Source organism: Dermacentor albipictus, chromosome 4 (assembly GCF_038994185.2).
Source record: "Dermacentor albipictus isolate Rhodes 1998 colony chromosome 4, USDA_Dalb.pri_finalv2, whole genome shotgun sequence".
Lineage (NCBI taxonomy): Eukaryota > Metazoa > Arthropoda > Arachnida > Ixodida > Ixodidae > Dermacentor > Dermacentor albipictus.
Window position 1 is genome coordinate 176,542,956 of NC_091824.1, and position 20,997 is coordinate 176,563,952.

Consider the following 20,997-nt stretch of genomic DNA (forward strand, 5'->3'; position numbering starts at 1 on the left):
CGAGAAATGGAAGCGGGCCGTGGCGCGGCAGGACTTGCGTTCGTTTAAAGGGAAGCTGAAGAGTTTTTCAGAAAAAAATGAGTGAAGAGCTGTACGTAATGGTTTTCAACCCTCCGAATCCGTATATCGCATCGAAATTGACTGAAAGAAAGCGCAAACAGGTTTTATTTCGACGAAAAGTGCAGCAGCAGACTTGAGCAGCTCGCGCGCCTCGTTTCCGCCTGTGATTGGTCGGGCGCCACGTGACGTCAACATCGGTGTTCGTCCGGACCGGCCGCTGCCGCCACACATGAAGCACGGTGCAAGGTGGTTTGGCGCTGTGGTTCGGTGAGACGGTAATGGTAAATTTCGAGAGCTTGCGTTTCTCTGAGGAGTTCGGCGTTGCTCCCTACATGTATACGTAGCCGGCCTCTCCAAGAAGCAAGAGATGCTGGTAGCAAGCAGTACTTTCGACGCGAACGAAAGCGAAGTGTCAGCATCTCCTCGTGTTAGAAATGTTCTTTGGTATGCTTTTTTTTTTTTTTTTGCAAAGCTGTATTCAGCGATCCAGTGAGTTCGTTTCCGGGCAAACAACTGTACTGTTATGTTCCTGCATGCCTCCTCGTGGAACGTAAGGAGGGATGCGATCATCGCCATTTGTGCGCTGCCCCAAAGCTGTCGGCAAGCTACACAGACGGTTTACATGCGGGAAAATTTTCCGGCTCTTGTAGCACGTGTAGTGGCCTTCATCAGCGCGCCATCCGCACGCTAGTCGTAACCGGAGACATAAAGGCGGCGAATTCCTTCGGCTACGTGAGACAGCCGCTTTTTCTCTGTGCGCGAGGGGGAGCGCAGCGTCCTGGCGTGCGCCGGCTTTCAGACACATGAAAACTTTACACTTGCACAGTATTATGGTAGCTGCATATTGGCTGTTTCACAACACACGTGCAAATAGAAAATTAACGGCGGTTTGCGACCAAACCTGCGTCAAGGGTGGGAGATGAACATGTTACCTTCCGTTCAGCGTGCTAACACGAAGGAGCTAGCAAAAAAATAAAATCCAGGTTTGGAAGAGTTCGTGTATTCACAAGGTCTCCCAAGACCAGTTACCATCCGTCCGCCCGCACCCGTCCCGTCTGTATGTGTTCGTTGCTCCGACCTTTTCGCGCTGCGTTTAGAAAGCCTGCCAGGAGAAAGTCGTCCTCTCACTCATTCACGCCTGACTGATAAACTGGTAGTAATCGTCGTCACGGAAGTGGTTAGAGCACAGCACTGTTGTTCTTGAGCGCTTGCAATTATTTCGATTCACAGCAGCCTCCCACTTAGCTGCAAGCTTCTTGTCTTGCGGGGAGTAATGGAACATCGTCGCGCCCGCTGGTGTTCGTGCAACCGTAGGCTGCACAGAACGCCGGCATGATCGGCCCACCACTTCAATTGATGCTGCACCACGTCAACTACCACTCTTCATACACACAAACAAAGGACTGCAGGCTTGAGCGAGGCAGATTATGACGGCACGCACGCAGAAACAAGCGCGGTCAGGCACGGCCGCGGAGACTGCGAAGGAGGGGAACGCCAGTGCTGACGTCACTACGGCGCGGTTTCCGGTCTCCGCTCGCATCGTCTGCGTCGGCAGCAGCGCGCGGCGCTCGACAGGGGGCGGAGCGACAGTGCAATTTTAACCGGCGATTACGACGTCCCTAAGTGAAAAATCCCGCCATAAATTTTACGTGCATGGTATATAAGGTTCCCGCACCCGTATATGAGCGTCTTATTGAATTCGACAGACTCTTCAGCTTCCCTTCATTTGCCATGTTTAAAGAAATGCTTTACGCTTTCGTGTGAACATAAACAATTGATTATGCATTCTGCATTTATTGTCAATCGCTTGCTGGTGTTTCCTGCGCCCCACTACATACATCCTATGTTTTGATGTTGTTTCTTCATGCTTCTTATATCAGTGCCATGCTTTTCACAAGCTTTTTGCATTGTGAATGGTGGAGCATTCGTAACCGGACGCTTCTTAGTGTTGTCTGTCTGTCACTTATATTACACAATAAATAAATGATCGTTTGTATAATGTATTTGCACCAACCCATTTTTTTTATTTTTTATTGAATTATATAACTTTTTTCATTTTTCGACCATGACAGAAACGACAGGCCCGGTGATTAGAATATTTTAACCTCTTGCAAATAGTTGCGCGTTAAGAGGAAGCTTTAGCTCGGGCCCAACTACGACGCAGCCTATTCAAATACATGTAAAACGCAGAAACGCTTTTTTGGGATAACCCCTAGACCGATCCTAATGATTTCGTTTTCTCTTTCTTTTTCTTTTGCATTTGAGAGAGAAACAAATTATAGTGACTGTTGGAAGCCGAATTTCGATTTGAGGCTTGAATTTCGTTACAAGAATTTTCAAAAATTCGAAAAGATAGAAGCACTAAATTTACAAATAGCTCTGTATCAAGAACAGATAACGCGGTTCTGTAAACGGCATCGATTAGACCCTTCTAAGCGGACAAATTTGATGTGTCAATTTATATCTTACGTGAATTCGTCACGTCGTGTACAAGGGTTCTCCAAAGCTGTATTTCCATATTACTGATATTTTTTAGCATTGTAGTGTAACATATCAATCTTGTCTTGTTTAGACGTACTATGAGATGCATTTCACAGAACTGTGTTATCATTTTTCCTTGCTGAGTTACAGAGTTGTAAACTTGATAGTTTCGTTTACTGAAAATTTGGGATTTTTGCTCATTTTTAATAAAAAAAAATGACCCAAATAAAAAATTCGATACCAACAGTCACTAGATTTGAAGTTCTTTTTCTTTTAAATGCAACAAACCTCGTCAAATTTGGTAGAGTGGTTGCCACGAAAAACGAATTCTCCTTTTACATGTATTTATACAGGAGCACCCGAGCTAAAGCTTTCTCTTAAGAACCGAAATCCCTAGCCTCTTCGTTTCTGCGTTGAAACCACGAGCAACGTGAATAAGTGTTGGTCTTACTGACACTTCTAAACGACTTTTTGCTAAATACAACTGCCTAATTACAATGCAGTTTCTACCGTACAGGTCCTAACACTTGACGTTCGCCTTAATCTTATACTAAAAGCCGCACCGGAGACATTTAGTTGTGAGGTTTGTCTTACATTTATCTTGCCTAAATATCGTTAAAAAATGGCACCGCGTTGCCGAGAAATCTGAAGCCCACGGAGCAGCTCGGTTTCTATGTCATTAAACGAAGTCATTATTGCGGAAGCAGCACTTCCAATAACGATTTAATTGTTTCGGTCTCCCGATAAGGTACCGCTCACGTTTAACAGGAAGTGAACAGCTGTGCTGCGCGAACAACCGAGAGTGGCGGGGGTGCAGCAACAGCAGCCCAGACAAGTGGCACCGCCGGGCGCTTTGTTGCGCTTGCGCGGTGTTTAAAAATCATTTCGGGCGAGTATTAAAACGCCCAGCTTATCGAAGCGTTGGACTGAGACCGCCCTGCCATGGTGGCCGCATTTCGATGGGGGTGCACGTTAAAGGTCTCCAGCTGGCCAACATAAATCCGGTGTCCGCCACTACGCCGTGCCTCATAATCATAGCGTGCTTTTGGCAAGTGAAATGCGACATTTTTTTAAATTAATTTTTTTCGTGACAGACCACAGCAAGCAGCATATTTTGAGCGTTAATGTCTTTTTTCCCCGGGCGCTCATTTCATGGCAGAAGCCGCGCTCAGGCAATTATTGGTGCATGTGGATGTTAAAAGTAGTTAAAAGTGTTAGATGGCTAGAATACCGACGCTTCCCCACACACAACCCCGACGGCAGCGGCATGCACTCTCATGCACAGTTGCGCCTAGGCGCTGTCTCTATATGAAACTGAGGCGGCAGTTTAGTAACCAGAAAAGAAAAAAAAAGATGGAAAGACTCTGGTCTGAGAACAACAGAGTGAGTTACACCTCGGCGACATTTCGCGCCCCTCTGCCGGCTTAACACTCCACCCACAAGTCGGAACGCGACCACACACACACACACACGTGTGTGTGTGTGTGTGTTTCGAACGGGGTCCCACTGAAACGTAGGATTTATAAAATTTTCGTTTCGTGAGTCCTATTCAAACTTTTGAATAACCGGATCCAAGGACACGACTGACTTCATTATATCCTCAATAATTTTCAAAGATCGCCTGTGGGAGATAGCACAGCTGAATACTTGAAGACGCTGACATTAACTTCACGAGAAATTGAAATACATGATCGACTAATTAAGTGTGCACCAAATTACGCTACGACACATATTGCAATTCTAGCAGGTGAGTTCGACAGGCGTATCCACTTGGAACGAACCCTGAGGATGGCACGGGTTTCAAGATATGCGCCGAGATGCTTGTAACAAGTCTTAAATAACAAGAAGGGAAAAAGAAGACTAATATGACCTGCCTGACCGGCGACATGTGCTTGTACGCACTTGTTCAGAGTTTAATCCGAGAAAAACCAAAGAGATGATTATTAATAGACTCCGAAGGCGAGCCTTTATACACAGGGGTCAATGATGCGTCAACCGCGGAAGTGGGTTGCATCAGCGCGGAATGAGCTATGCCATCAAAAAGCCTAAGACCGTGCTCCCGATTTTGAGGCGTTTAATAAAGTAATATGCGGACGCCTTCTTCGTTCTTGCGGTGTTTATGGTGTCACAGTGATGGTTTGTGCGACGAATATGCGAATAAGCAGAGACAGCAGGAAAGTGAAAAATCACAACCGCAGCCGTGATGAAAAATTACGCGGCCCACAGTTCCCGCAATAAACAACCCGTTTTCTTCGTGGCCGCAGCCACCGCATAATTCACGGATGAATTTCACTGAACTTTTCCAATACCCCGCTCTGAATGTGATCTCCTGGAAGCACTCTTAAATATTTAAAATAAATTCATGCGTCGCCTGACGGAACAAACATGGAAATGACTTAAAAACGAGAAACTACCGACAAAATGAGAAGAATATTTCTGTACCTGCTTCTCGGAACGTCAACTTCCTTGCATAAGAAGAGAGAAAACACCGCATTCGAAGATAAGAAAAGGCTCGAATCTAGACACTAACCTTCTGGACACAGCAAGGTCTGAATTTCGCAGATACACACTGAGGTCGGCATTCGGATTGCGCACGAAATTACATGAAATGCCAGCAGCCGGCTGAATGCCGAGGTCAGCGAACGCGGAGAGAGAAGCAGCGGCGGCCGGACGAGAGAGAGGGCGACGTGCTCGCCCTGTCAAGGTAAATTACAATCGCCTTGCACATTCGGGAATAAGCTTAAATAATATGCGTATAAAATCGCAATTTCCCCGAAAGCCGAAGCACTGATTGCGATAGCAAATTAGAGGATAGCTATACGAAGTAAGGATAGTAGTTTTATCGGCCATATAATCTTGTAAACATTCGCTTACTAACTAAATCGACAATGACATAATGTGTAAGCGCGACTGAACGAGGGCGAAGAAAAAAAAGACAGACACCCAGAGACAGCGTTGTCTCTGTTTCTTTCGATGGATTCAAACCAACTAGTCCAGCAACGCATTTTAACTAAATTAACAAGCACAGTGTCACGCGCGCGCAGGTAAACACGAACACATATCGCTCGACGGGCGCGGAAACTCGCTCTCAAAATACTGGGTTGAGGAATCGGGGCAGCAGCAGCGACCGAATTGACCTTCGTGCATTTCTCGTTTCAACGCGAACGAAACGTCGAAGGCGCACGAAGCTACCGGCACTGCGCGCACTCTGCAAACATCGCATGGCGCCCGCACGGCCCCTCCTCCCCTCTCTCCATCGCCTCACCCCAGTGCCTCGCCAACACCTCCTGGACAAGGCCGGAGTGCTGGGCGAGTGACGTCACGGGCAAGAGGCCATCGGCACGCTTGGGGATACGGGTTCAGTGAAGGGATGATCGCGGCTTGGTTCACCTAGCAGCCGTATGCTTTTATTGACCACTCCACACGTTTTCTTCAGTCGAAACTGCGGAATGAGCAGCAGGCACTTTACAAAGCATTTATTTAGAAGCACAGATATGAAACAGCTTTGTAAAGCTTGTGCATGTATTGATGCCAGAAACTTTTTATAGCGCCGCGCTTTGTCGTCTTTGTAATGTACGTTTTTTTTTTGGTGGATTATAATAATAATAGTGATTTATTATACCCCACACTTCATACCTATTACTTCAAATAAATTGAATCCATAAAAGCTTTTTCTTCCTTATTTTTGTACTTTTGATTTTTATGGCGCGGCAATGGTGAATGTAACGCACTCTTATCGGCTTCACAATTGCGTATGAACAATTTTATTGGGGACACATGTATTTCTTCCAATCTGGATTATGCTTAAACTAATAATTTCGCTTTCGACGCACTAATTACAGCAGTGCACTAATTCACAACAACTCACATAATTGTAGAAACGGATTATAAAACATTCGTGCAGCTATTTACAAGGAAACAGCTGCCTTATTGCGCAGAGTTTCAGCTTTTCTCTTCCTTGCCTTTGCATTGGCATCCAATATTTTGTCGTTCATCTTGCAGCAGTAATTCCTCAATAAAATATTCGTGCTACACCACAAAAGGTGCCTTAACACAAATTCACATTTGTGTCCATCCTCGCAAGCGTCGAACTCTGAGGAATCATCACTGACGAGCAGTTCAAGTGTGAGGTCAGTCACTAAACGACATTAGTTTGGCAGATTAATAAATTCCTCTTTCGCTGATAGTTGTTTAACAACCACGTAGTTGTGTGCGACAGCGTTGACAGCAAATATAGCTGGATAGACAAGTCCTCCCCTGTCAAGTTGTTTCACGAGGTCGTACCATCCATCGGAGTCCGAGACCAATGTCAACCTTTTCTCTGTCAGTGCGTCCCTGCATTTCGAACAGTTGAGCTTTTTCAATGAAGCGTACACGGCATAGCCCGCCACGTAGACCAGGACCGGGACGATGTCTTTAATGTCAGACAGTGCATCCTTCGTTACTACCACACTTAGGCTAGGGCGTGGGTGGTCTGTGTGTGTCTGAATTCATCCCATCGCTCATCCTTACTGATGGCTGGTAGAGTGCTTTGCAGCCTTAGCTTGTTCTCACATTCGTACACTTGTATTATCGACACACGATACTGGGATCCAGCTAGCATCCTGTACTTCCCGAAGCGCTCCTCCAGACTGTGGTCTGGATCTTTCTTAAAGGACGTACGAGAAGTTGAGCTCTTCGAAACAGCACTTTGTGAACTCTACTAAAGCATATGTTGTGTGGTCGATAGCGGCATGGGTCTCTCTTGTTAACGTGCCGCTGTCCAAATTTTTGCTTTTCCACTCTTCCAACCAGGTCAAAAGATTGCGCAGGAAATCAATCTTGATATCCTTTTCGTTAGGAAGCACTGGTTCCTGGAACTTGTCCAGTAGCCTTTTTCCTTTCGAAGGGGTTTTCACGTTCACAATCTTCCACCATTTTACCACTATCTCAATGAAAGTGGCAGTACCCTCAAAAAACAGAAGGTTGTGCTTCGTCCCAAGGGCTCGAAGGTCCTGAGGAAGGTAGTCATTGAAGATCTGCAATGCCAACTTCACGTTCTGTCTTTCAATGTTCGATGGACAGAGAGCCTTTCTTGACGGGCTGTAGCCGTAGCTTAACAGCCTTTCGGACTTCAAGTTGAACAGATTTCTGATTGTAGCAAATGATGCAGAGAGAGCATTTGCTGTTTTCCAGTGAAGTTTGGTTCCAACTCGGGAAAGTAGAAGCACTTTTGGTTGTTTTTCTGGTTCAGCCAGTTATTGCGTATACACTTGAGTATGTGTACCAGGTCTATTACAAAAAAGAGTGGTCTTTTGGGGTTCGATGGGCGAGCGTAAACAATTTGTTTAGAAGGAGGTGACGAGAAGTGAAACATAGCCTTCGCATTGATAGCATTGTTGTCACTTACGACACAAACTACCCTGTACCCAATCTGTTCCAGTCCGCATATTACTTTCCTCAGCAAGTTGTGCAGATCTTCTGCGTCGGCTCTTTGCACAGGGACGATGTGAGCGACTTCCTTAAATTGGCACAAGATGCTCTGCGCCATAAAGACAAGTGCGCTGGTTGCTGCAGCTGAGCTGTTCAGAGCAGCACCGGTAATATTGCCTCCCTTGTAGTCGAAATAAGGCTTGATGTGAATTTCATCCACCATCAGTCACAAAACGTTGGCAATCATTCAAATCGGTGATTCTTCCCGCCATGTACCGGAGGAATGATTCACTCTGATGTTCGATTTGAGGATTCATGCCATACGATGAGCATATTGAACGAACGGTCACTGGGTGCGGGAGAGCCATGCGTCCGGATCCGCGTATATATTTGTATGCATGAGGTGATACTGTGAATAGTAGACAGCAAAATATCATGAAGTTGGCTGAGTAATGCCTCTGAACTTCCTTCATGGAGAGTAGCTTTAACTGCTCGCTAAGAAACTGTATGACATTGGAACTGCCATCTGCGGGCGAGAAAGACAACTTTTCAAGCAGCAGAAGAATCTGTTTGCATATATCTTCATTACAGGATTCAGGACTTTGAGGGAAGTAGGCACTGCTATTCTCAATGCTCTCGAGCAGATCCATCACCGCTTTCTTGCTGTTTGCTACAGTTGGAACGGGGGAATCGATGCCCACTTTCGTTATCGGCGTCCTTGCGAAGTAAACTGTCATGCCGAGGTCGGCTTTTACTGCAATTGAATATTTGATGCACGGAGCGTCATCTTCAGTGATGTGCAGTAAAATTAGACATTCCTTCCGTTGAACAGCATGCCAGAACGTAGACTTCTTGCTTGTTATGAATTGCATCAGGTCTTCTAGGTTTAGAATCTTATCCGCTTCCTTCTCCTTGCGGAATGCTTCAGCAGACGCTTCACAGGCTTCTTTCAAAGAAGCAGCCTCAAGACGCATGCGCTTGGAATCCGGATCCTCCCTCGAGGTGATTGGCTTCGAAAGATAAAATGGACATTGAGGAAACTTTGATGGGACTGCGCCTGGGCGAAGACGCAGGCGTGAGAGTGGTGCAGTGACGGTGTTCCCTGTAAGGTCGTCGAGGTGAGAGACCTCCCGCACGATGTTGGCCTCAATGAAGTGAAGTTCACAGACCTAGAAAGAAGTTAAAAGTTCTAAATTTTATTCTAACATTCCTGATTTAAAGTCACTTTCTGTAATTTAGCAATTAACCTTCCCGTATTTTTCAAAAGTAACTATTTAAAGAAGCTCTGAACATCTTACCCTGGAGTGCGGTGATACAATGAAGTCTGCACGTGGTATCGCCCTAATCCAGGCACTCTGGGCTTCTTCATATTGTGGAAACTTGAAGACGTGATTTTTTTGCCCCAATTTGTAATTGCTCCGGCAATTTGGCATGCAGCACTTATTAGGCATATCTAGGCATGGCACTCCACATTCCGGGGCAATGAAGACTTGCGGTACACACTATCACAAGCACAGCACAAGTGTTGAGACTGCATGCACTGGCCACGTCCAGAAAAAAAACGTGCGTTCGGAAGCATGCGGCAGCATGGCTGAGCATGCCGGGACTTGTTTAAACTTGAAGCTATTCAGGTAGCGGCAGGGTTCCTGGATCTAATCAAATTGTTGTCGCCACTGTCGTCGCCTCGTTCTTCTCCGAATAACCGGGGTTAACTATTGTATATCTTCCGCGCTTCATTTTCAACACGTGTGCGCCCCTAGTAGCTTCGCAGCGCGCTGCACGGAACTTCTATGTTGGCCTCTTATGCGTGACGTAGCTCAAGGCGAGAGGGTCAGCCAGAAGGCCCCAAGTTCTCTAGAGGGTGTTGGCCTCGCTCGCGACAGGCGAGGGTGCACCACAAACGAAGCAGTACAGGGAGATATGGGCTGGGAATCGTTTGAAGCGTGGGAAGCTCAGAGTAAAATCCTATACGAAAAACGCCTGAGGAAATTGAACGATAACAGGTGGGCAGCTAAGGTATTTAAGTACCTATACAGAGAGAGCGTTGACTCACAATGGCAAAAAAGAACTAGGAAGCTAACCAGTCAGTATGCCAGACACGAGGACGGAGAAAGAGCATTAAACGACAGGTTAAAAACACGCAAGGTAAAAATGGGATAAATTCAATGGAACAAGAAGCATAGTGTGGAACTATACCGATACTGAAAACAGCAGATCAGGAAGGAAGCGTTTTATGATAACTCAAGAGGCAGCGCCCTACTCTTTGAAACTAGGTCAGGTTGTCTTAGAACGCGGAGCTATAAAATGAAATCTAACGAAGAAGTTACATGTACTGTGTGCGGTAAATCCGTAGAAACAATAGAACCCCTCACACTAAAATGTGATGGTATCAATCCCGATGTCGATAGAGCCACAGTCACGCTTCCTGAGGCCCTATGGTAACAAAAGTCATGTAAATAAATATGCGGTGGAAACTAGCACAAAGCGATTGGAGGATTGATTGGTGGCTCACAAGAAGAGAGGTGACATAAGGTTAAAAGTGTAAGAAGACGTATTTGAAGAAAATGGCGAATTTTAATAACACACAACAAAGTTAAACAAAAAGCTGCGCATGGTGGCAACTGCCCTCACCCCGTTTCAAAGGGGACGCTCCTACCTTCCATCCATCCATTCCTCGCTCGCAAACGCAATGTTGAGCCGAGTTCACCGGCCTCACACTCGCACGTTTTCACTCGTACACACAGCGCGCAGCCACGATTTTATCGCCTCTCATACGGAACCTCCTGGCGACTGCAGAAATGCGCCTGGAGGGCCCATATAATACTATAGCCATCGCAATAAAAAAGCGCAAGAACGAAACCTGACCAAGCAGTCAAGCGAACCTCTTCATGTAATGCGACGAACCACAAATCTCCGTTCGCATTCGACCCGCCACCACGAGAGCCAGCGCCCGTGCGCAACGTACTATCGTTCATTTAGAGAACGCGTAGTTCTCACGCGGAAACCAGTATTGGCACCAAAGGCCACAGCTGGTGTTAACGCTGCCGTATCAAAATGGGCGCCTCGGCCGTTTGCTGCCCGTTTGGGATGGGAGGCAAACAGTGCACCTCGGAAGCTAAATAATTACTCAGGCAAAACAATACATCCATGTACGCAAAACGAGAACAGGGTAAAAGCAGGAGCCAACGTTTCGACAAGTGGACTTGTCTTTTTCAAGGCATCGTTTCAAGGCAACCTTTCGACATGTCCACTAGTCGAAACGTTGGCTCCCGCTTTTACCTTGTCGTTTTGCTCACCGTCTTGAATTTCTACCTACCGCCTTCCCCGTGTTTTACCTACGTACGTAGTCACATTTAATTTAGGTAAGTGCCAGCGAGTGCAACTGGCTGCCTTACAGGGCTCCTGTGACGGAAGCCCTGTAACGGGAGCGGTGATGTCACTCGGCTTTCCGGCACCTGGTGCAGCTGCTCGCCGTGTCACCCCTTTCCCCTCTTCCATTTCTTTTGCAACTGTCTCCTTATTTCCACTGCCTCCACATCATTTCTGCCTCGCGCAAACGGCCACATTCTGCAACACGATGTCCCTTGGCATTGATTAAAGTGTTTGTGGCACAGAATGATGCTGACGGAGAACGTTCGTAAGGTTTAACGCACATTTAGTATCTCTCAAAAATGCAAAAATATAGCAAAGGCCTGCAATCTCGCACAAACATCTTGGCACGCATGTTTCCTGCTTCAAATGACAGAAAACGTTGGCAATCAGCCGAGAGAAGCACGAACTTACGCAAACGACGCCCATTACACATTCCTAAGGAAAATTCTCCGAGTTGAAGAAAAACCTGTTCCATAGTCCGAGGATTGATCTCGCCAACACTGGGCCCTCACTGTTATCGAGCGAGTTGAATTAATCGATAATGCAAAGGTCCAACTATTTGAACAAAAGAAAGTTCAATTCATTGATAACACAAAATTTGAGAACACACGAGTGGCAAAATGTTTTATGCATGGATTCAATCTAATGTGCTAGGAATTGCGAGTCAGATTAAATTAACGGCCGCATTAAGGGCTCCTTTTTTTTATATAACACGGAACGAAAATGTGTTTCGATTGATTTGGGCTAGTTGGTTTATTATGCAGGTATAGGCAAGGCAGCACGCAATAACACAAAGAAGCCAAACGTAAATTACGACAGTTGCCCCCATACTGATAATGTGTCCCTTCTCTGTCTTGTGTTTATTGCGTGGTGCCCTGCGACCAAGTAAAATATATCATCAATGCTTAGCCTCGGTGCCACTTTCCTTCACGGAAGATGCCAGGCAGGCAACTGCTTCGATGATGTCACAAAGGCGAGAACTTTGATGATTTATTTTCTAAGTGCTTTCTCCAGTGTGAACGGCTGCTCAAGCATCTAACCTAAGAGACATCTCCGTTTAGTGCATGCAGTCATTTTAGCGGGCGAACAGCAAAACCAAACAAGGGCTTTCCAACAGCTGCAATGACCATCCAGTCTGTGCAAAATTAAGTTTCTTGACAGGCAGTGCAGACCTGCAGTTACCAATAAGACACAATGCAGGCCGCACTTTAATCAACGAGCCTGGAACAGGCAATCACCCAGACTAACACAAAAGAAAGAACAAACGACAAGACATACAGCAACAAGTGTGGTGAAGAATGTAAAAGCAACAAAACATTTCAAAGTGAATCATTCAAAGTACACAATAGTGTACCGATCCTCCAACTAGAAATAAATGAAGACCGTAATGCCAAACTCGCTAAGTGCGAGTGCACAATATTCACATTAATGGGCAACTTTAGCACTTTTCCTAATACCTACACAAGTTCATCGGTTAACGCTTTAGGCATGATTATTCACTGCCATCGGTGCAGTCAAGCAAACCAAACAAAACTAGCATCATCTGAATTGTTGCCTGTCTTTTGAGGCATTTGCCTTGTTTGTTTCCTGTAGCACATACCAGGGTGGAAATGCTAACAGCAGAGCTGGTGGAAACCTTGGTGGCCAGACATTGCTGGAACATTTTTCTCTAGCGTAACACTCCTTGCAAGAGAAAGTATTAAGCGCTCTGCATCAGCATCCACCGGCCAGAAATCAGCCACTGCTGCCGAGGCACAATTCCCCAAGGCTTCTCAATAGGCTCCACATCCCCTTCGACAATGTGGGGTTCTCGCGTTAACATTTAAATGTGCAAGCGTTTTTTTTAAATTCCGCCACAGAGTTGAAGATGAGCAGCAGGCCACTGCCTTCTCTTAAACACAACACATTCGATGCTACATAGACAATACAATGCCACTGCAATGCTGCAGCAAGTGCTTTTCAACTCTGCGCATGCTTTGGTGCATTTTTGTCCAATCATGCTTTACAGAATTAGAGTACTGCTCAGCTATGCTTACGGTTCCAACCCATTGTTGAATACTTATGAAGCCAAAACATGAGGATTCAGATAACTTCTCGTGGTCCGGTCTGTCCGCAACTGTTATGCATTCGTTACTTTTCTACACACTTATTCCCAAAAATACAGAACTAATTATAAACAGTCCATTTGCCTCAGCCAACATTAGACACCACCACATTAAAAGAAAAAAAAAATCACAGCTTCCTGTGAAGGAGACGTACACAAAAAAAATAAAGCATTGGTGAATTTAGACATTTGTGTAGCTCGAAGTAGCTATGTAAGTAAACCACTTGCTTCTATTGGCAACCTTATTGCCAACAACCGAGTTTACAACACTGCTTAAACCCTTTAATTTCCATATTTTATAAGGAGCACATTTCAGTTTTCTTATGTGTATCGGATATGTGATGCTTGTTGGAAAAAGAAGCACTTTTTCACGGTTTCCTGAACTACACGATTTACAAGTTTAAAAAGAATTCCGGCAAGTCATGGCTGAATAAAAAGGTAAGCTGAACTTAGCCAATATGTTAACAGTACAATCCCACTTTCAAACAATAAATGCTGCAGTAAGCTACAAAGGATACTGACACACCCCTAAAACAAAGCAAAAGGAATCAGTTGAGATTTTCATGTGTTTGTCTTCAAACAATAAGGGGACACAAACATTTCTAAAGCAATATAACAACAATCAACACTTTAAAGTAGATGGTCACATTCAATATGGCCCGCCAATTCAAGTTCCCTGATGCGAAAAACTACGAGTACTTGTAAAAGAATCTGCCAGTATTCATCATGATGTTACAGGTAGAAAAGCACCTTACAATGGTTTCCTTGGACCTTATAAGCTATTTCACTAATCGTAGTGGAGTAGTGGTGAAAACTAGATAACATCCTCCAAGACACAATGTGCCTCAAGAGGGCATTCTGGGTTAACTTTTGTTGGTTTTCATAACTGACTTGATATCTGGACAGTTCAATAAATGCACATAAAATTTCATAAACAAAAACCATGAGAAATTAGACTTTTTATTCAGTCAGCATTTCTCAGACACGACTTAATTTGTCCTCCGCAGATTCACTAACAATAAACCGCTGGAAATCAACACACCTTTTCTCATGCTAAAAATGGACATTCCTGTAGGTACACACATGCTAATGTCGATGTACATCTTTCTTCAACAGCTATAACACTTGAGAATTCTTCATGAAAGCATGCTGCAGAATTCTCATATAGGTAACTCACAATTTAAATTATGCAGAGCTCTTCATTTAATGAGGAGTGTTAATTGTTGCCTGTGCCTTGGAAATTAATGCTGTGCCACATGCTTTCCTCCTCTAGCTTGCATTAAAGCCACTTAGTTTGGAAAAATAGTACCATGAAATCAGTCAATAGCTTAGTAGTATCGCATGTTGTGTACAATTGCGAGATTATCATATGATGCTTTTAATTTGTTCCTAGAGATACAGAATTATAAACCTTCCTCCTCCTCTCAGTAAATATCGGCTTCTTATAACTCTGAAATCAGCATCATAAATATTGGGACTCATTACATGTCCTCACAGGCTTACACGTAGATCCAATCTACCCATATCAACAAACTTTTGCACACTACTGCACCTACGGATGCTCAACTTTACAGAATCAAGCACACTACCTAGGAACTGATTGAGTGAACTCTTACAGGAGTAGACAATCATGTATTGCTTTTTTTTTTCCTCAGCCGTTTACATATATTGTACATGTATAACAATAGCTCAAGTGTAGAAGATACACTTCAACCAGTATTCACTATTGTAATCTCATTTAATGTAATCAAAGTTGCTTTGAATACTATCCTTTTTTTTTACTTTACCCATTTGATTACTTGCATTTCAGATTAGTACAGCTTTTCTATATGAACTGTAATTTATATTTCAATGTCCTCTCCATGCTGCCACTAACATAGGAGATGGAGCTGGTCAAGATGCTTTACAGCACCTTTTTACCAAATATGTGTAATCACACCTTATAAATGTCCTGTAACAAACAGAACTAACTTTATAGATTATGTGATGGTCTTTCTGCTGATCTTTACTGCGCTCTGCAATTTAAATGAACAACTTGGGCACGTGAACTTCACTCGCTTCTTGCAAGGAAGCCCAAGCGGTGCTTATCCTAGAAAAACAGCACTTTCTATTCACCATAGCACACACTTATCAGACATTTTTAAAAATTTGGAAAAAATTAACTGGCTTGCTGGTGTCAACAGAGCAGCAACTGCACAGTGCTCATACCTGTCCCGATATTAAAAGCCTGTCTGATGGAGGCAAAATGTAAAATCCCTTGAGCGCCAAGGCCAATTCCTCCTTTACGTTCCTCATAGCCCCTTTCTGTGTTGCTTTGGTAGTGTTGAACACTATCAATCAACATAAAGCAATTAACAAAACTCAAGTGCTACTTCCGAATGTTCAACAAAAATCAACAAGAGTTCTTGTACAACCATTTGCTGCCACGATTACACACCATGAACAGCCCGCCGACTGTGCGAAATGTCATTTCTGAATGCAAATCGATCGTGTGAGAATATCCCGCCGGTGCACCATGCAAGTCGCAGTGTCACACCCCAACAGCACAGCATGTTAACGGGACACTGAAGAGAAAAGTAATGTGGGCTGCATGTCATCCTTTTAAAATGCAAAACGAGCCATTGTTACCATGACGAGGTGACTGCTTTGTAAGAAATAAAAATATAAAAGGAACTTAATTTTTTACAGGTAAATATAGACTACATTGTATTTTCAAAGACAAAGAATGAATGTGGTAAGGTTCAAGTACAGTAGGATTTAGGTAAATGAAAATCACCGAAACATAGCTGCTTAAGGGGGAACCACCTTATGGTTGGTTGGTTTGGCATAAAGGCAATGCAAAAAATAATATTTTTATTAACTAACTTTTATTAATTATTTGTTAAGCAGAACCTAATTTTTTCAAACTCTGGGAAAAGTGAACTAAACATACAACTGAGTAACCAACCTCAGCTGCGTCGCAACTGGCCTTCCTAAGATTGCACCTTTCCTTTCTACATTTTCTCACCAGTTCCCCATGTTGCTGCGAAGATAGCTTTTATTGGTGTCATGGTTAGTGTGGATCTAACCCTGGTCGTGGCTTGCTGTGGGTTTCAGTGTTGGCAATGCCGATGAGCTGTCGGTTTACCTTGCATTTATGACGGCAGCACAGAAATGCCCGCACAATGCGGTCATGCTGGAGACAGAATAAAGCTTATCAATTGTTTCGGGAGTGGTTGATTCACTAAAACGGCGGTTTAAGTAATTTTTTTTTAGACTTACGTTTCTTTTCTTCTAGTTCTAGTCAGCGGCAACGTGTAAGTATAAACTTTGTAAGCAAATGAGCTTTATTAATCAGACCTGCTACACATTTAACTGTTGTTGGAACAAAGCATCTGCCCCTTTCAAAAAGCACCTTGTGTACTGCGCACAATCTCTCGGAGTCGAACTGCTGACAGAAGAAACTCATTTCTCTGGTCCATCGAGGTTCCGGTCAACGAGTCCACTGTATTCCTAATGCGCCACAACGGCCGCAATAGCTGACGCACCGGAACTAGAGTGACAGTGCGAAATTACAAAATTTGAACTTTGACCTTCATTTTTTTTTCCGATAATCAACTTATTACCGTCAAGTTTACGGAAATTGTTTACCGGAGCAACGCGTTCCCACCACTAAAAAAGTGAGTGTGTCTTGGGTGTTCATTTAAACATAACGCAAACAAAATTTTCATTACAGCACCCTGTCGGAAAACATTCACAATGTGACGAATAAAAACAAATTTCACCATATCCATATGGAAAAATTCAAAAGCTCCACCACAGCCGGCTGCCCATTACACATGCAATAAGATCCGGCACTGAAGCAAAATAATGTAAGCGGCATATCAACACACGGCAATTTAATACAGCGGGCGGTCTCGAAAGAAGCGCTCCGGCCACCCCGAACAGAAAAAAAAAAAAAATAGGAGCGGCAAGGACCGACACAAAAGGCGCTCACCTCGGCTAACCTTCAGCGCCCAGGGAGCGCGCCTGCAACGAGTGCGCAGCACAAAGGGCTCCGTTTCCGCCCCACAGCGCCAGCGTACGAAGGCCGAGCTTCACGTACGGCAGCTCACGAGGTGATGGGCTACATCGGCGCAATTCAAAGCACACGGAGACTTTCGAACCAAGGGCGTCGACTGAAAGCGCGCCGGTAATCTCCGTCGGAACACGCGGGTCGCGATCGCTTCGGCTCTAACGGAGAGCTGATAAACGTGCCCGACGAACAACAAACGAAAGCACGCGCCACTTAAGAACATGTGCGAGTCTCCACTCGATTTTCATGGCAGAAGAAAGAGCATTCAGCAATTCCACGGGACGCTTGAACTATTCGGGCAGCATATGCTTCGAACATCTCGGCTGATCGATCCGCTTCGCAGAGCGCCGTAAACAGACACTACCGAATCGGATCTGGTAAACAGAAGCCCGGTCGCTTTCTTTCGTCGGCCAAAAACATTTTCCTGCGCAATGTCGTCGTGTGGCGTATCAGAGGGGCGTTTCACCTTATTTTACGCAATCCGTTGACGCGGCAAGCCAGTCACTAGAAAGAAAAAGCGTAAGTACTACTCACAGAGTGCTCTCGCCGGCCGGAGGCAACGCGTCGGCGCCAGCCCGCGAGGAAGGCTCGTCGTCGCCGCTGTCGTCGCCGCCCGAGCTGCTCTCGGTGGCGTCCGAGTCGACGGCACGCTCCTGGTACGCGAGCGTGGCGCGCAGCGTGCCTGCGACACGCTCTCCCTCGGCGCGGTCTTGCGCACTGAGCCGCAGATCGGCGGGCGCCGGGCCGTGCGACTCCTCGAGCTTGCGCACCAGGCTGACGAGCGCCGCGGTGGACAGGCTCTTCACGTCCTCGCTCTGCAACAGCAGCTCGGCCTTAATGTCGGCGCTGTCGCGCAGCTTGCGGTGAAGCAGCCGCTGCGGCATCAGGCAGGGCAGTCCCAGCGAGGTCTGCTGGTGCTCGAAGAACGCGGCCATCTGGCCCGCCGAGTGCTGGACCGCCTGGCGCAGCTGCAGCCTCCGCAGCCGCCGCTCAAGTCGTTCGGCGCGCCGCTCCAGCAGCCCGCGTCGCGTGCGCGCCAACTCGAGCAGCTCGGGGCTCGCCGGCTCGAGGCTCGGCGCTTCGACTCGAGGCTCGGCCCGCTCCGGAGGAAGCAGCAGCGGCGAGCCGCCGTTGGTAAGGCCCATGTTGACGCGGTTCATGGCCGCCGCGACAGCAGCATGAGCGGCGCAGTGGGCCGGCGCCTGAGACTCGCGCAGCCGGAAAAGCTTGACATTGGCGAGCGCCGCAAGGCTCACGGTGTCCCAGAGGTTTCCTTTGAACTTGTCGCGCCCCTTGTGCCGGTAAGGGTCGGAGGGCGGCGACGCGGGGTGACCGTTGCCGCACACACTCGACGAGGCCGGCGAGTGGGGCAGGCTGAAGCTCTCCGCTTGGCTAGCCGCTTCCGTCAGGGCGGGGGCCATCGCTGCTATGCAACATATCCTGAACGGCACCGGCGACAACATGCAGGCGGCAGTGGTGATCCCATGCGGTCTCAGGCGCGATCAATCCTTCCTAGCGCCGCCTCGGCCCGCCCCGGGGTTCGCGACACACCGAGTCACCCGAGACGCCAGCCGGCGCACGACGGAGCGAGGGGCTCGCGCGAGCTTTCTTGTCGACTCACCCGTTCCACATCGGCTCCATCTCACAGGCGCGGGTCGGCGTACATCCTCAATGCACACACAACGATTTTCCACATCCAGGTGTAGACAACGCGAATTACAAACCAGCTCCGCTAAGAAGGGCAAACAAAGAAATACGCCAACCACGTGACAGACACGTCCCTTTCAACCGCAGTTAGGTTGCCATCCAGCGCTCGATGCCTACGACGAAGCGCGCCACAAAGCACCGCGTATCGAATAACGACGCGGTTTGGGCTCGCCAAGCCGCCACGACGAATCGAACACCATATCCACGATCCGCGGTATCACATCCACAGTCGCCGCACGGTCTACGCTTAACGCGCACAAAACATCAACGGAAACTAGGAATGGCGGACATTTTCCCGTACCTCAAACCCTCGGACAACAACAAAAAAAAACCTCTCTCCACGGCGTATGGCGTCATTTGCTTGGATCCCCTCCTAGAAACGCTATCCCCATTGGCGGAGTCCTCGAGGCTGTTCCCCTTGCTACCGCTCTCCCCGGCCAGGGCGGTTACGCATCTCTTTGCTCTGCACCCCCCACCCACACATACACACTCACGCAAACACGCACTAATGGTTATTGAATTTTCACAGCTCCCTAAACCCATGTTAAACTACGTAACTGTATTAGACTGCAGCTCAGTAACGAGAATTAAAGCCCACCGCTATGCTATCAAGGCGAACCAATTTAAATAAAAAAAAAACTATCTAGGTGGCGCTGTTTAGATGTTCCTTCGGCGGTATTCGGTAATGGCCGGTGGTGGCGTGGCGGCTATTCTGTCAACGGGCGCAACCCCTACGTTTCTTTTTTTCTCGTTGATTATTGCACATACGTAGCTATTTCAAAGCCATAACCCTCATTTCGTATTACTTTGGCAGTCTAAACGTTTTAAAAATACATAGGGATTTTAGGTATTATTATAATACTGACCACTATGTGACGCACTCAACGCCACGCCAGCTCGGTAGAGTTTCGGTTTCGGCTGTCGCCGCAGAGGGCGAAAAATCAACCGCGGCCACCCTCAAGTTACACCAATATGAAACACTATTAGTGTTTGAAATACACCAATATGACACCAATGATACACCAATAGTGTTTCATATTGGTGTTTGAAATACACCAATATGAAACACTATTAGTGTTTCATATTGGTGTAACTTGAGGGAAATCTGGCGCTGCGATCGTTCAACCATAATAGGAATGATGAAACGTACAGGTATAGTGCCTAGAATATACTGGCTAGTGTGCCGTCCGCGGCCTTTCGGGTGGCGCCAAATGCAATGAATGCCGGCGGCTGCCACTAGGGGCGCTACAGTGCAGGTGGGTGTAGGGTGCCTCGATGCACGCCCGCGCACATCGAGGCACCCTAGGTGGGTGCCGCGGCACCATCCGGTCTTCGTAGCCCGCCGTGTTTCCACAGCATCGGCAACCGGGCTGCTGCGCTTTTTGTTTTTATTAAGCTGTAGCAGCAGCACAGTTCAAATGTGGGCAGCTGATTTATAAATCAGGGTTTGTTTCGACTGCAACAGGCTTCTCTAGCGCTTGTCGCTTGCGTGAAAAGCGTGTGCTAGCTCAGCTGGGCTTCGAGCGGGAAACCTGATGTGTTTCTATGCTGGCGAAGAGAAAACGTAATTTCTAAGGCAAATGCCTTGATCTCCATCTTCCGAGGCCGTGTTGCGAGATACAGAACATATCACACGACCCAAGGAAGGCCAGAAACGAACCAAAGCATGTCCAGCCGTGTATAGGAGATGCTAAATGATTAGCAAATTTAATTATTCATTATAGTGATTGGATTAAGGGGATAAGGCTGAATTAGAGGGATTAAGGTGTATTAATTAAGGATTAGAGTGAATTAGAGTAGGCTTTAC

The 20,997-nt window shown here is 46.4% G+C and overlaps 1 protein-coding gene and 1 pseudogene across 2 annotated transcripts in view; both read right to left on the minus strand.

Annotated features, from left to right (window-relative positions):
- Positions 1 to 19,788, minus strand: part of nsl1 (non-specific lethal 1) — a 180,142-nt gene extending 160,354 nt beyond the window's left edge. Inside the window, exon 1 of one of the 2 annotated variants that reach the window (XM_065440443.1) lies at positions 18,018 to 19,788. In XM_065440443.1, coding sequence (XP_065296515.1) covers positions 18,018 to 18,946 — 929 coding nt within the window. In that variant the 5' untranslated portion in view covers positions 18,947 to 19,788. The remainder of the gene's footprint in view (positions 1 to 18,017) is intronic. The other variant, XM_065440442.1, reaches the window with a different exon arrangement.
- LOC139059474 (uncharacterized) lies at positions 6,450 to 9,404 on the minus strand (annotated as a pseudogene).
- Positions 19,789 to 20,997: the final 1,209 nt, after the last annotated feature.